Source organism: Nipponia nippon, unplaced genomic scaffold, assembly GCF_047370975.1.
Source record: "Nipponia nippon isolate SJK-2023a ecotype South Korea unplaced genomic scaffold, ASM4737097v1 scaffold_9, whole genome shotgun sequence".
Classification (NCBI taxonomy): Eukaryota; Metazoa; Chordata; class Aves; order Pelecaniformes; family Threskiornithidae; genus Nipponia; species Nipponia nippon.
This window is the reverse complement of record NW_028262413.1, coordinates 24,091,096-24,105,647: the sequence shown is the minus strand read 5'-3', so window position 1 is coordinate 24,105,647 and position 14,552 is coordinate 24,091,096. Positions and strand designations below refer to the sequence as shown.

Here is a 14,552-nt window from a genome sequence, read left to right as displayed (position 1 = left end):
TTTGCATCAAAAGAGCAGAGCTGCAGAAATATTGGGAGCCACGGACACCAAGCTATCTGCCATCAAAGCAAATGGAGCTGCAACACACGGCACACCTTATTTAAGTCCAGAAAAAAACAGAAAGAGCAGGGAGATATTTATATCTGACATATGAAGAAAAGCCTCTGTGTTCACATAGCACTTGAAGCATTTGTCTAGGCTGAGGATGGCCCCAGGTCTGGATGGGGGGAGGAGAGCCAGGCATACATTGATGCCCACATCCCACTTCCAGGTTGAGTGTTGATGGGTGGCACTGCTGGGGACAGGCGCAGGGGGTGCCTCTCCCCTCCCCACCAGCCCCAGCACATCTGCACTGAGCTTGAACATCGCTTATGGCAATACAGCGGTTATACCTGGAAATGCTGCCATGCTATTTTATCACCAGCCTTGTAACTGACCAGAGTAACCTCTGAAAGACTGCTAGATTCTTTGCTGAAGTTTCTAATGCTTGGAGTTTAGCTCTGGTGTGTGTTTAGCCTCTGCTTATTCTAGACAATGAGAAGAACATATCATTCAGGAGCTAAAAGGACAGCTTACAATTCTTGTACACATATAGCCAACTCTCCGCTTTTCTCCACAACTCCTGTAGGTCTCAGGCAGCCGTCATTCTTTCTTTTGCCAGTTTACTCATCACAAGTGGTTTTATGTGCACCCTTACATGTCACTGGCTGGAAAAGCCTCCACAAAAATCTCTTAAGTTGACCCAGCATCAGGATCTGCTGATCTGTTGATGCCAGATCACGATTTGCACCAATGCTCCACAAAGATCAACAATGCATATTCATTACATGCATTTTAAAATTAATTTTTTACTTCTTTTTCAAATCTTTAAAAAAAAATATAGATTTTAATCCAATTGCAGTTTATGGATGGATTCAATGGGAACTGAGTGCAAGAAGAGTTAATTCCTGGGTCTCCACCCAACACTTCTAGCGAATGGTTCAGAAGATTGTTCAAGAGACCGTTTGAGTAGCTCATGCCAATGAGTACATTTTATTTAAACTTTCTTCAAAAGGTCTTTTCTGATCTCACTGCTGAAAACATACCAGTTCACTTTTCCAGCCACTGTCTGATCTTTCTAATCATCTAGAGAAGGTAATGACTGCAGATTAAGGTTTTCCACACCCTTTCAGTTATACAGAAGAGCGAAACCCTTGATGTTACCATCAGCCTACTGACTAACTATTTTTGCTAGGAAAGAAGCATTTTGCTTATTCTGGTCATTAGCCAAAGTGGGCTCTCTGTCTCACATGATGTGATGCATTGCTGACAGTTCTGTTCTTTCCTTACCCTATATTTTGTACCGTATCTCCTACTTTGCTAACTGTCTTTGTCATCCTGACCCAGAAGTGCTGTTCCCACCTATGAAGTATTTTGTGATGCTACAGTCACCATCACCTGCAGCTTAAAGTAAATATGAGAGAGTCTCAGTATTGTGTTGATATCAAAGCCTGACCTTTTTCTAACACTAAGATCTTGAATTTTTTACTACTAAATTTTCACAGTGAAAGTAAGGCACAGGTCTAAGCTGGCTGTCAGAATTGATGAGGTTGCACCTTTCATCCTACCCATATTTCGAGATTAGACTGCTTGTGGACCAGTACTTCCCCAGTCAGCCTGCTCTAGAGCATCAGAAGAAGCTCATAGGAAACAAACTGTTGCCTGCAAGGAGCAGCTGCCTGAGCATACCTTGTTAAAGCAGTGTTTCCCTCTGAGATTCTCCAGGCATTTCAACTGCCTGCTAAAATCAGAAGTAGAGCAGTAGTATTCGTTATTTAAAAGTGGCAGGAAAACACATGTTCTCATGTTATCCCATTTGGTTACAAAAACCCTATTACACTGTTTTCGTATCTAAAGCACTGTCACAGAAGAGGCTCAGAATGAAGTAAGCCTACCCCTGCCCTGTATGCTGACATTTCTATGAGCCAGACAAGGGTAATGAAGCTTAAAAAAGTGAATCATTTAAGGAAAACAGGGATAGTTCGATGCAGACATGACAAGCCTGTGCCACTTTATCAATACTGCACAAGTGCCAAGGTACTTCCTACCTTGATCAATTCCTCCAGACACTTGCTTTGTTTACCTTGTAATCTGCTAACTTTTAGTTTTAAAAAGCTGCTAAACTTTCCCCCAAACAAGACAAACTTATAAAATAACTTAATTTGTGTAATATATTTTATGATCAAGCTTGACACTGTATTCTGATTCTGCTTGTGCTAGTTTTATACTCCCTGCGTTGAATTCTTCTCCCCTCTAAGAAACAAAAGAGCTGCTGAGTCTTTACAGCGTTGAGTGTGTCCGATTAAAATGATCTCCCAGTTGAAAACAACTTGTGCTAGGTCAGAAATCATCCAACCAAAGGAAAACCAGAACCACATTCAAATTTCAACTCAAAATATTTTTTTGCTGCTGTCCCATTTTTGCTGCTTCATGAAACAGAAATCTAGCGTAATGTGTTGCCCCTTCAAGGAGGGACCCTCTGAATGGAGAAACCAGTACTGCTTATTGTACCTTCCCCCGTTTATCAGTGCATTTTTTCATAGTGTTGTACTTAAAATAGTGAGGATGTTGTTGAGGATAAACTGGAGGAAGAACTATAAAGATGCCCTGGCTGGTCCTGGTGGAACCCCACTTCCACCTGCCTCCTCTACTCTCCCCACACAGCCACACAGAGACACTGAGAGCACAACTCCAAATACACCTAAAGCCTGGGATTTCTATCCCATGTTCAGATTTTCATGAAAAGCCACTAGTTCTAGAAAGCCTCATCTGCAAAGTCCACAGTCCTAACAATTCAACATTTTATGATTTTTCTTTTTTTAAATACGGGAAAACAAGAAATCCTTTGAGGAAGTCTGATACTGGTCTATAATTTCCTCAATAAACACAGTGCATAGCAGTATCAATGGGAATATTGCCTATGCTAATAAAAGCATATTAATAATAAAAATAAAAGGGCACAAAGTTGCCTGTTAACAGGTTTTGATTATGTCATCTTGTTTTCCATTTTACTTCCTTGCCATAAGGAAGTGAATATTTTTCATTAAAAGAACAATTTAGTGACAAGTACAGAAATCTAGATCATGTATGTGAAAGGGATGTAGCCAAGTGCGTGTAAGATTTCTTTCCCAAGTGATTATTTTATTGTGAAATCCAATAAACAGCAGAAATGTGCTTGTTTCATGTATAATAAAATACTGCCAGCAGTTGAAGTCTGCCAGAACTTAACTGGCGGGTTTTTGGAGAAAGGAAGCTGATCTTCCCATCTGTCCTCTCCTAATTAAGAGCCGATTCTGATCCTATTGATGCAAGGGTAGATTTTGTCATTGTAGCAATAAGAGTAGGGGGTAAGTTCTTAGGTTGGGAGATCCAAGAATTTTTAAAGGCCTTTTTTTTTTATATACATGAGCAACCTCCACAAACCTCCTTATGTTTTGAAGGGGTCCTCTCTCAGCAGAACTGGTTCCAAAAGCCTCGCAGATCCCATATGATACACACGTGGGAAGTCCACACACCAGAATGCAAGAAAGCTTCAAGAAGATAAATTAAATCATAGATTTGAAGTGAGAACACCCCCCAAAAAACAGAAGCCTGTCATTATAGCCATATTGCATAAAATAATACTGGCTTAACCACTTCCTCACAGCCCTCTGGTGAGGCTGTTACTTTGCCTTGCTTTTGTCATGGTACCTATCATTGTTCCATCCTGTGAGAAATTTTGAAATTAAAACCAAAACTTATTTCATTGAGTCTGCACAAATGTCAGTGTTGAAAACTTAGAGACACCTACAAAGTGAAGAAAATGTTCCAGTTCAGTTAAAATATTTTCAGAACAAGATTTCTAACAGAGGTTGTTTTCCTGTAAAAATACCTTTTAGTACGGAATTGAATTTCTAAATAAAATCCCATTTCTGAGCTGATTTTTAAAAAGATGAATATGGATGTTTTAGCAATTTCACCCTCAATTCCACCTATTCCCTTCCCTTCCCTTCCCTTCCCTTCCCTTCCCTTCCCTTCCCTTCCCTTCCCTTCCCTTCCCTTCCCTTCCCTTCCCTTCCCTTCCCTTCCCTTCCCTTCCCTTCCCTTCCCTTCCCTTCCCTTCCCTTCCCTTCCCTTCCCTTCCCTTCCCTTCCCTTCCCTTCCCTTCCCTTCCCTTCCCTTCCCTTCCCCTCCCTTCCTTCCCTTCCCTTCCCTTCCCTTCCCTTCCCTTCCCTTCCCTTCCCTTCCCTTCCCTTCCCTTCCCTTCCCTTCCCTTCCCTTCCCTTCCCTTCCCTTCCCTTCCCTTCCCATCCCTTCCCTTCCCTTCCCTTCCCTTCCCTTCCCTTCCCTTCCCTTCCCTTCCCTTCCCTTCCCTTCCCTTCCCTTCCCTTCCCTTCCCTTCCCTTCCCTTCCCTTTTTTTTTGTCTTTCTTTTTGAGCTAGAGCATTTGCCACCCCACATTTTCTCTATGAATAGTTTAGTCTGACTACTTCTAATACCATCTGGAAATATATATATATATATACAAAGTTGCCTAAATAATACTTTATCTCCTACTACCTTATAGAGAGCTATCATTTTAGAAAGTGAACATCCAGAAAAATCAATACTTAGAAAAGTAGAGACCTGCTTATGCCTGCAGATTTACAGCACTTCCAATAATAGCCTTCTGATGTTTGCACTGCAGGAACTTGCCTATCTTTTTCTAACTAATGTCACCATGTTGTATCACGTATTTACGGCACTGTTTTAATTTCAGGTAGCAGAGAAGCAGCATTCACATATGCCATCATTGCTGCTGGAGTAGCACATGCAATCACGGCTGCCTGTACACAGGGCAACCTGAGTGACTGTGGTTGTGACAAAGAAAAACAAGGACAGTACCATAAAGAGGAAGGATGGAAATGGGGAGGCTGCTCTGCTGACATCAGATACGGAATAGGATTCGCCAAAGTGTTTGTGGATGCCCGGGAGATTAAGCAAAATGCAAGGACGCTCATGAACCTGCACAACAATGAGGCCGGGCGGAAGGTAAGTACTTCTGCTCTCCCCCAGACGTGGCTGTCTCTGGCCTAGGATTGGAGATGGGCTTAGATCATGTACAGTGCATGAGAACTGCAGTGTGCTTTAATGCTAACCTCATTTTACAGTAGACAAGTAGGCACCTTTGCAAGTTATAAGAGTTTGTTGGACCATCTGTCTGTCAAATATTTGTCTAAATGTTACTCTTTACAATGGTAAAAAGAAAAAAGCAAACAAACATTTTATCTGGAAAGTCAAACGGTACTTATGATAAAAAGTTTGCCTGCTACTGTGTAGATGAATGGGATTCTCGTCAGGTTCAGACATGAACTTCTCACTCATTTGAAAAGGGATCATTTTCAACCCAACTGTTTAAACCTTGCTCTTTGTGAGAGGACTACCTCTATAATGAGAAAAATACTCCAGCAAAAAGAACACAAACTGACTCACTGTTACACCATTATATGAATTTGGTTTATCATTTTGCACAGCAACATTCCCACCCCCTCCCCATTCTTTGGGACCGGGTAGCTGAAAGCAGCTACTGCAGAACCAGCGCTCAGGAAGACAGGAATTCAGCGGCTTCTGACACGCATGTTTCCTGACGATCCTGGGCACTGACTGCCCCGGGTTTGCTGCCTTTGCCGTTTGCTGCACGCGGCCAGTTTTCTGATTGTCAATGGCAGCTGTGGCAGATGCAAGACCCAACCTGATCTCTGCTCCTCAGATCCTTGCAAGTCAGGCATTCCCCAGCATGCCTCAGAGCAGTCTCAGTGGTGGAGGGGCTCTGATTTACACCAGCTAGGAATAGCCAGGGGATGTCTGTGTGCTCCTCACACAGCTGTGTGCAGGTACAGTCCAGTGCTGCTTTCCATACGGGAGTTACCATTTTGCTGATCGCATCTTACAGAATGAATGTAAATCCTCTTGCTACCTTAGCTCTCTATTTTACCTTTTTCACTGTTTGCGCTCCTGTGCATTAGTACTGATTTTAGCATTATGTTAGTGTGACTTGGAAGCAAATGGGAGAAGGAAGTTAGGAACAGTGGTTAATTTGTGGATACTATTTTTGTTGTGGCAATTACCTGCAGGCTCTGAGACATCTCCACTTATGCTGGAGCCAAGCAGATGGCATTGAAGGAAAGCCACTTCCACCCCAAATAAAGGCCTAACTTTTATTTAATGCTACTGTAGTAGCTTTATAGGTCAGATTATGGTTTTTACTCTGCCTAGTATCCCAAATGCCTGTGTCTGGTTCTCTAGCGCAAACATGGTATTTCAAAACACTAGCAAAATTAACACTGAATTCTGAGAATAACTCGAGGACTAACCATTAATATTTGCTAATCAAATGATCTGAGATTCAGTATTTTTAGTACTTGGCTTCTGGTAGCATGAAGGCACATACTGGAAAGATTGGTAAAACACCAAGGCCCACAGTCTGCTCTCCTATACAAGCACAAATCCACTGAAATAAAAAATAGCAGAGAAGTTTCACCTTTGTGGGAAAGCTACTTCCCTGAAAGGTCTGCTTTTATTTGATAGGTGCTGGCAGTAAAAGATTCCCAAGAAATGACACACCAGCCTATAGAGGACTCCAATCATAGATGGAACTGGCTACTGTCTTAGAAAATTGTTTCAATTACAAAGCTCAAAGATACAGACAGAAAAAGAAGTTGCATTTCTTGGATCTGTTATCACCCAGGTATGGACCTAGGGTAGAGGAGGAGGGATAGTAGTCCTGGAGCTGGCCTGTGGGAAGGCAAAGCATTCAGCCACCTCCCCTTGAGGACATGAGCTCCTTGTGTTTCTCACCTGTATGTGCACAATTTGCTGTCCTAAAATATTATGCCCGGAAGATTCAGCTCTACGCATTGTTATCAGGGAGAATAGTGGTGCATCCTATCTCTGGCAATCTGCCATTTCTCCAGCAGGCTCGGGAACTGTTCTGATCTAAAGATATTTCTACGCTTCTTCCTGCATCCCTTACAGAGCAAAATTACTGATCTTTGTTCGAACAAATCTCTGTTTGAAATCTTCAGGGGAAAGAAAGAGTAACCAACTGAGATGAGGCATATTACTCCACCATCCTGTAGAGAATGAATAAATGATGTTTTTGCTAGAGAGATTCCTTTCAGGCTTTGCTCTTATGCGAAAGATCACAGTATTAAATCCAGCTGGCAGAGCGAGGCCATTATGGGTATTTGGCACGCTAGGTCTCTCACAACCTAACCCTTTCACAACAAAAACTGTCTTGTTTTGAGGTGGTACTCTCTCTTTTGGAGCAATATGGATCTTATCAGCCTCCACACAATCTCTTCTTGGTGGCTTTCCTCTGGGCTACAAATTCTTGTCTAGTTTTACTTGCCCATGGCTAGGTTTTTGATGATATTTATGCACCTAGGAGACAGACTGGCACCTACCGGGCTTCCAAAAATAAACTAGATGTTCAATTCTTATTGATTTGTTATCTTCACCTGTAGGCATCGCTATGCTGTTCAAAAGTCAGTCCCCTCTATTTCTCTGGTCTTGCAATGCCAAACTGCACTGTGTGCTATGCCCCACTCCCCTGGCTGCTCACGAATGACCTGTGAAAATGTCCGTCTTCAGGATGACACCAGCTGTAGGTGATGTGGAGGCACTCTAGTAAATCATATGTATATTATTCTATAGTTGTCTTCTTAAGAATCACTAGTAAACTAATCTGTTCCATCTTGGCGAGCAAGAGATGACAGACTTCATGCTGTCAGACTTTACTGGCAGGCCTGCTGGGCGTACCAGGGAAACTGAGCATAAGTAGGACTGCATGGTAGAAACTAACAGAGGACCACCAGGAAAAGCCTGATCCAGACTTTCTGGAGATCTCATTTCAAGACTTTCTGCCTTCTCATAGTCTTGTTTTACCTAGACAGATGCATCTCTGCTGCCTGCAGTGCCAACAACAGTCTCTCTGAACCTACTGAATACATGACAACTCTGTCAGAGCAATAGTATGAGCATCTGCCAGCTCTTTCTAGAAGCAAATAAAAATTGACTGTGTCAAATGTGGAGGATTTTAGAGGTCATGGGTGGAGAACATCCATGCTGCTATTCCCTTTCCTGAACAGCCTTGCTAGTGCAATCCTTGAAAAATATTCATGTGCACACCCATGATGCAGCACATCCCACCTGAGATCAGCATGTGTGAAATATCTCCGTTTCCAGCTGCTCCCACACTGCAAACTAATGCCAGAGATGGCAACGGCTCTTGCAGAATGAGCACCCATGATGCCTCCACTGCTGGGGGTGAGCAAGTAATAATTTTCCTTACTGCTAAAAGATAGGGCTCTAAGTCTCTGTTTCTCTCTCTTGGCAGCAAACCACCAGGACTCGGTTCTGTAGCACACAGGCACAACTTCAAAGTTCCCAGGCTACTTGGAGAGGAAGGGGCAGAGTTCAAAACAGAGGTCGCATACACCCTACAAAACTGGCCCCAAGCAGCCCGAGGAGCCTCACATCATTTGTCAAATGTATTGGAGATCAGCTATTTCTGACCTCCAGAAACAGAGTTTAGGGTGTCTTTCCTCTTTGAATTAGTATTTCCTGAAATGCTGATTCACTGCAGGAAGAAGCAAGCAGTACAGGGAGAACAGGAGGAGAATTCATAACAGCTGGGTCACAAAAGAGAGATAAAGCTTGAATTAATTTAAAGGCATAATCCTGATTTGCCCTGCAAACTTCCATGTGAGGGGTTATAATTGCAAGACTGAATTGTCTGTTAGCAAATTTGTCTTCTCGAGTACAAACTTAATTAAATTACTGTAAGTAACACAATAACATATGTCTGAGAGATACTTATGCTCCAGGAAATAAAAATGTTATTCTCCAAGTTGTCCTAGTAAAAAATAGCAAAGTAGGTACTGAAAGGCTCTACATATTTTGGCTGTAAACTTTTCATTTTGACAGCATGGCAAGGTACATGACCAGATTGCACACTCCTCTCTTTTTCTCGGTGACATTGAAATTCCACGAATGGCATCTTGCATCAGCGTTACATCATATTAAGTATAATGCAATATTATGAGTCATTGTTATAAATCATGGGCACAAGCTGCATTAGAAGGCTTTTGCAATTCAAGAGCACATCAAGGTGGATTTTTATTCAGCGTTTCTCTTTGGAGGCATACCTAGGTGCACTAACTTTGCAACGTATCTTCATCCTCTGAATCAGTAGCATTTCAGTTTTCCTTTTCAGCTCTAAGTTTCATAGGAGATGTGCAGTACATGCCTAACAAAGCTGTTGCAAATATCAAGCAAAGCTATGAGAAACCAGAAGGTGTTTCTGAAGTGGATCATGCAATGATCATAATAGACTAAAGTGTTTAGTATTTTATTCTTTAGGGAAAACTGTAATAATGTTGAGGTGAAACACCAGCATTTGGAAAACATGGAGTTCAGGAGTTGCCCGAGCTATTCTGTAAGGCCTACAATTATGACACTCGCCCCCTTTACTTGCTAGCATCTCTGACTTCAGAAGGAGATTGCTGCTATGTAACTTCCCTGAACTTCTTCCAGTTCTTGCATAGTATGCACTCACCACACCACTGCAAGAATTTAACAGCCCTCCAGAGGAGACAGCTATTTCTACTTGATTCAAGATACCTTTTACTTTAACTAGCCTATTACCCTGGCTACAAGAAGCAGCACAGAACACAAGCTCTTGCAGATGAACCACTTGAAAGGTTGTAAGCATCTAGCACGTGGTTAGAAAAGAGACAAGACTAATAAAAGACACTTGCCCAACAATTTAACATTCATAATTTTTCTGAATATGGGCATGAAATTCTGGAGATTTAATAGTTCTGCCTGAACTAGGTCTTAAAGCACGTGAAAACATAGCACTGTTCCTGCTTGCACCCCTGGCTCAGTTCAGCTGCCTGCAGTGGAGAGGGAGTGCAGCTTGTGAACTTGCAGCCCCGCTGGGGTGTCCCTGCCTGAGGAAGACCACAACTTTCAAGGGGGATCCCAGCAGGACAGTGGTTCCTGGTAGGAGTTATGTTTCCAGAAGACGATCAGGGATGCACACTGCCTGGCAAGCGCAGTGCTAGCAGGGTACAGTCGGTGTGCCAGGAGGACACAGGGCCTATAGTGGAGCCAAAAGATTCCTTCCCACATATATGTACGAGCTGTAATCTGGCCCTAAGCAATCTCTGCACACAGCACAACTGGCTAATAGTAACCAAAACCATGTACTTTTGTATTCAGCTGTCTCTCAGCTCCATCAGAAAAAATGTCTCTAATGGCACACGCACACCAGAATAAAGCTCGCCTGTGTCTGGAGCTGCTGAAAATTACCATAGTCTCCAGAGAGTCTAGGAGACCAGCTTCGAGCAGAACAGAACTGGGTGAGGCTGCCCTCATACTCCTGGCACCAGCAATCAAGTGATATTATAGTATCAGCAGCACAGCCACATGTTTCTTGGAGTTCAGAACTTATCAGTGCCCTTGCAATTGCACTTAACATATTCCAGCGGTTTCTCACTTTTTTTTTTTTTTTTTTTGGCATGGGCACAGAAATGTTCCTGATTTTTGTATTCAGAAGCTTCTAGTTCTTAATGCTAGGGATGCTCCTTAAATACAAAGCTGATGAATGATTTTCCTCTTTACTGGTAGATACATATTAACTACTTGTGAAATGATCATAGTTGTGGTACATTGCTAATTTACAGTGGCTTGAAGTTGGAAAGCATTTTTCAGGAGTAACTTTCCACTTCTAGTTACAAGTTCCTGTGAGGGATCCTGAAGAGAGAAGCATACCCAGGACTAGTTGTGATGCCTGCTTGCTCAAGAGCTTGTTCATTTACATCCAGCTCCCCTTACTACTCCCTCACTTAGACCTCCATCATCAACAGATGTGCTGAGCACATAAGAGCAACAAGAACAACACTTAGCCCTGTGCTGCACCTGCAACACACAACTGACTGAGCCCTTTCTGAGGTTTCTTGCCTTGCTGATAAGAGACCAATGCGTCCATTCCCATAGGAAGATGGGGAGCTGAGTTTGTTGGCAAGTAGGTGCCCCTTGTTGATAGTGGCAGTAGCAATTCTGACAAACTTCAGCTGTAGCTGTTTAGACCCCTAACAGATGAGGCTGATAGACATGTTAACATGGAGCCTGGCAATGGAGAATGGGGCAGAGCAGTGGCACAATATAATGGAGACAACCATGCCTAAAACACCATGCAAACAATCTTCAGCCAAAGCAACACACAGCACTTCCACTCACAAAGCAATAGTAGTCTTAACAAATAAAAAATGCAGCTCCACTGCTAAAATATCATAGAACATCTAGAAAATATGGTGTTAGGTGCACCAAATATGCCTATGTAGAATGTCCTGCTGGCTTGCTTATTTAAGCTGTACAATATTTTGCCTAGATTAAACTGGGCAGATGGAGGAGGTTTAGGAGAAGGTTTATACATGTGGCTTGTGTCTCGCTGTGACCAGATGGAATATGTAAAAACCACTTCTGACAAATCTCACTGACATGGCTGTAAGGTACAGGCAAAGAGAAGGAGTGTCCACCCACAGACCTGGGTCCAGTTATAGAACATTACCCAAAGTAAACCCAGTCCTGTCCCACCCTACAGTTCCTGCGCTTCACAGCCCTCCTGCTCAGAGTACCTCCCTTCTCTCCGAGCACTCCAGCCTCAAGGCCTGGCACCACAGCTGTAGTTCAATGCAATTAGAAAAGGAGCATTAGATGCACCATGGTCTTTCCTGGCAACTTTGTCACCACAGGTTTGTTGGGGGGCAGCAGGATTTCCAGAAAGGCCAAGCCAAAACTCCCGTGGAGGTTGGTGGGGACCACAGGACACAGCTGAGTGCTTCCAAAAACCCCATCCTTACTGAGTGTTTGCACTGCACAACAAGACTCTGCTGGGCAATTTCCTAGGTGTGTAAAAAAATATACATCCTGTGCACTCTTACGGTATTTTTTTTTTGTATTTGAAAGGATCAAACTTCATTTTGTTTGTATTTGAAAGGATCAAAGTTCTGTTTTATGGCTTTCCTACTTTTTTTAGATAGTAGTCTTAAAACAAGTCCAAACTTGACAGAAAAGCTCTGCATCTTCTCAACAGCCCAGAGTAAAGATAAAGGGAACATTAATGTTAGTCTAAATTATGAGAGGGAATTGGACTGCACAAGAACTGTAATCCGCAAGAATGAATTTTCATTCCACTTGTCCTCCACTTTCAGCTAATCAGAAATTGTGATACATGGTCCTACTTGTATTTTGGCTTTCAACTCCCTCCTATATCTTACATGGTTGAAAACTGAATTCCTGATTGACGCTGAAGATTAAGGAATGATAAATGCTATCGCTTACCTGCAGTCGCAATTTTAGAGGATTCTGGCATTATGAGCAAAACATGCATTTCATGTGTATGATTACTAGAGCTGACAATCTGTCATACTGCTGACAAAGATAGCTGAGACTGAGGGCCAGGGTCTGTTAATAAATAACAAAGATCTCAAATTCCAAATTTAATATCATGCACCTTTTATAACTGAAATGATCAGATGCTTGCTATAATGATTAATTTTCTCAGCAAAGCCACTGGCAGGGTCATACGTTTTTGGACATTTTCTAATTTAATTCAGTCTCTCTTTGGACAGTTAGCAACATTTCCCACAGGGCATATGCTTGTCATTCAGTACTCAGAGGGGAACATCATCTGGACGAAAATAGTTTCTGTATAGATTATTCAGTTCTCCCACTGTTTTCAGCACCTTTGGATGGGACCCTTGGTAGAGTCTTCAGTGTCTCTCATGTTGCAGAACAAAAACCCTCATTTCTAAACAAACATCACTGCTTTGAAACAAATACAGCTATCACAAAGCATAAGCACTTCAAAGTAAATATGTGCTATGTTTGGGTATTGTAAAACTTATGCCGATCATGTAATAAATGTGGTAAGAAAGAGAAAACATAGCACCTATTAACCTTAATTCTGACCTATGAACATGGCTGTTTTGCCTTGTATTATTTCTATTAACATGTGCTTTTTGACATTTTATTGAGAAATTAAATCAGAATCCAAAATTTTTAAGCTTCATGCCTAAATTTAGGCCTAAGTTGTTGCAAAATTTTCAGAAATAGCTGATGAGCACAGTTCTGCTTCTTCTTTATTCCCCAGATGACATTCGTCAAACTTCAAATTTAGGTTTCCAAACCTAAGAGTGGTTTACTTGCATAAAACTAGATACTTGCATCTCCATATTTTAGCATTTTTAGCAAAAAACAATACAAGACAGGTATTGGTTAAGTTAGCAGGAAACTAATGGTTAGGCCAGGCTATTCACTGAGAACATTTTTAATACACAAATCGGCAGTGTTTATACTACACATAAAGTTTACACTGAATTTTGTTGGAAATCTTGCACTGTGCAGACTCATTCATTACATCTCTAACAAAGTATACCCATTCATTATGTAACTCTAGGTTTGTGCGGCTGAATCTTTGCTACCATGCTGTGTCAACAGGGACAGAAACGGGAATCTTCTGCAGTTACAACCCAACCCTCTAGAGTTGTAACTGGAAGTATCTCCAGGATCATTTCCAAGAGCCTTGCAGTGATGAGTCAGTAACATGAACTCAGTTACGTGGGCTAAGCAGAGAAGCTTGGAACAATACATAACAGAGGTTTTGGTAAAGATGAAAGTTAAACCAAGGTTTGGTTCAAATGTCTTATTAGACACTTGGTAGAAGAAAACTCTGAAGTCATGAAGCCCTGAACACTCACCAAAAGCAATAATTGTTAGCATTCGCTGTACAAATGGACCAGACTTTTGCTTTAATGGAAAGAATTTCCAGGTATTTTGAAGTAAACAATTAAAAAATCAATTAAATGAAGAACAACCTTTTAGTCCAAGGACACACACAAGGCCTGTTTTGGTACTGGAAGAATGTAGAATGTATCTATTAAAGGATAAGGGTTTCAGGTAATTGCAGAGAGGATTCTTGGCTCTGCATGCCCAATTAGTGCCAAAAGGCACTAGTATTAATTTGCATTAGAACTGGTTATTGAAATGATCCTGAGCCTTCTGGTACTTAAAAGTGAGCTGCACCTAATGGAGTACATTTGGTCCCCTGGGACAAACAGAAGGAAAGTGTCAGTATTCACAGACTCTGAATCAGATCTAAGTCAACATCTATTGCTAGTGCTCTAGCAATAAGTTCTCTTGGTAGTGTCAGCTGATGGCCTGCGCTAAGGAAACTAGCCTTGCCTTAAGCATACTAGATCTTATACTAAATATAAGACCACACACAATTATGAGTACAACCATGTATTCTCTTACAGGGCTATTCCACATGAGATTTCAAATGAGTCATAGCACACATTGTTATCTTTGGGTACATAAATCCGACAGTCATAAAACAATTAACTCTTGAAATGGCACAATAGTTAGCATGTAAATAAAGAAGTTCAATAAGGAGTCAAGAATATATGTCCAAAAGGCTTGGATTA

The 14,552-nt window shown here is 41.8% G+C and overlaps 1 protein-coding gene across 3 annotated transcripts in view; it reads left to right on the top strand.

Annotated features, from left to right (window-relative positions):
- WNT7A (Wnt family member 7A) overlaps positions 1 to 14,552 on the top strand; it is a 40,783-nt gene that overhangs the window by 9,666 nt on the left and 16,565 nt on the right. For all 3 annotated transcript variants that reach the window (XR_015701442.1, XM_087744437.1, XM_087744436.1), the window contains one exon: positions 4,778 to 5,049. Coding sequence is in view for 2 of the 3 variants with exons in the window: in XM_087744437.1 (XP_087600563.1) it covers positions 4,778 to 5,049 (272 nt within the window). In the remaining variant the exon portion in view is untranslated. The remainder of the gene's footprint in view (positions 1 to 4,777; positions 5,050 to 14,552) is intronic.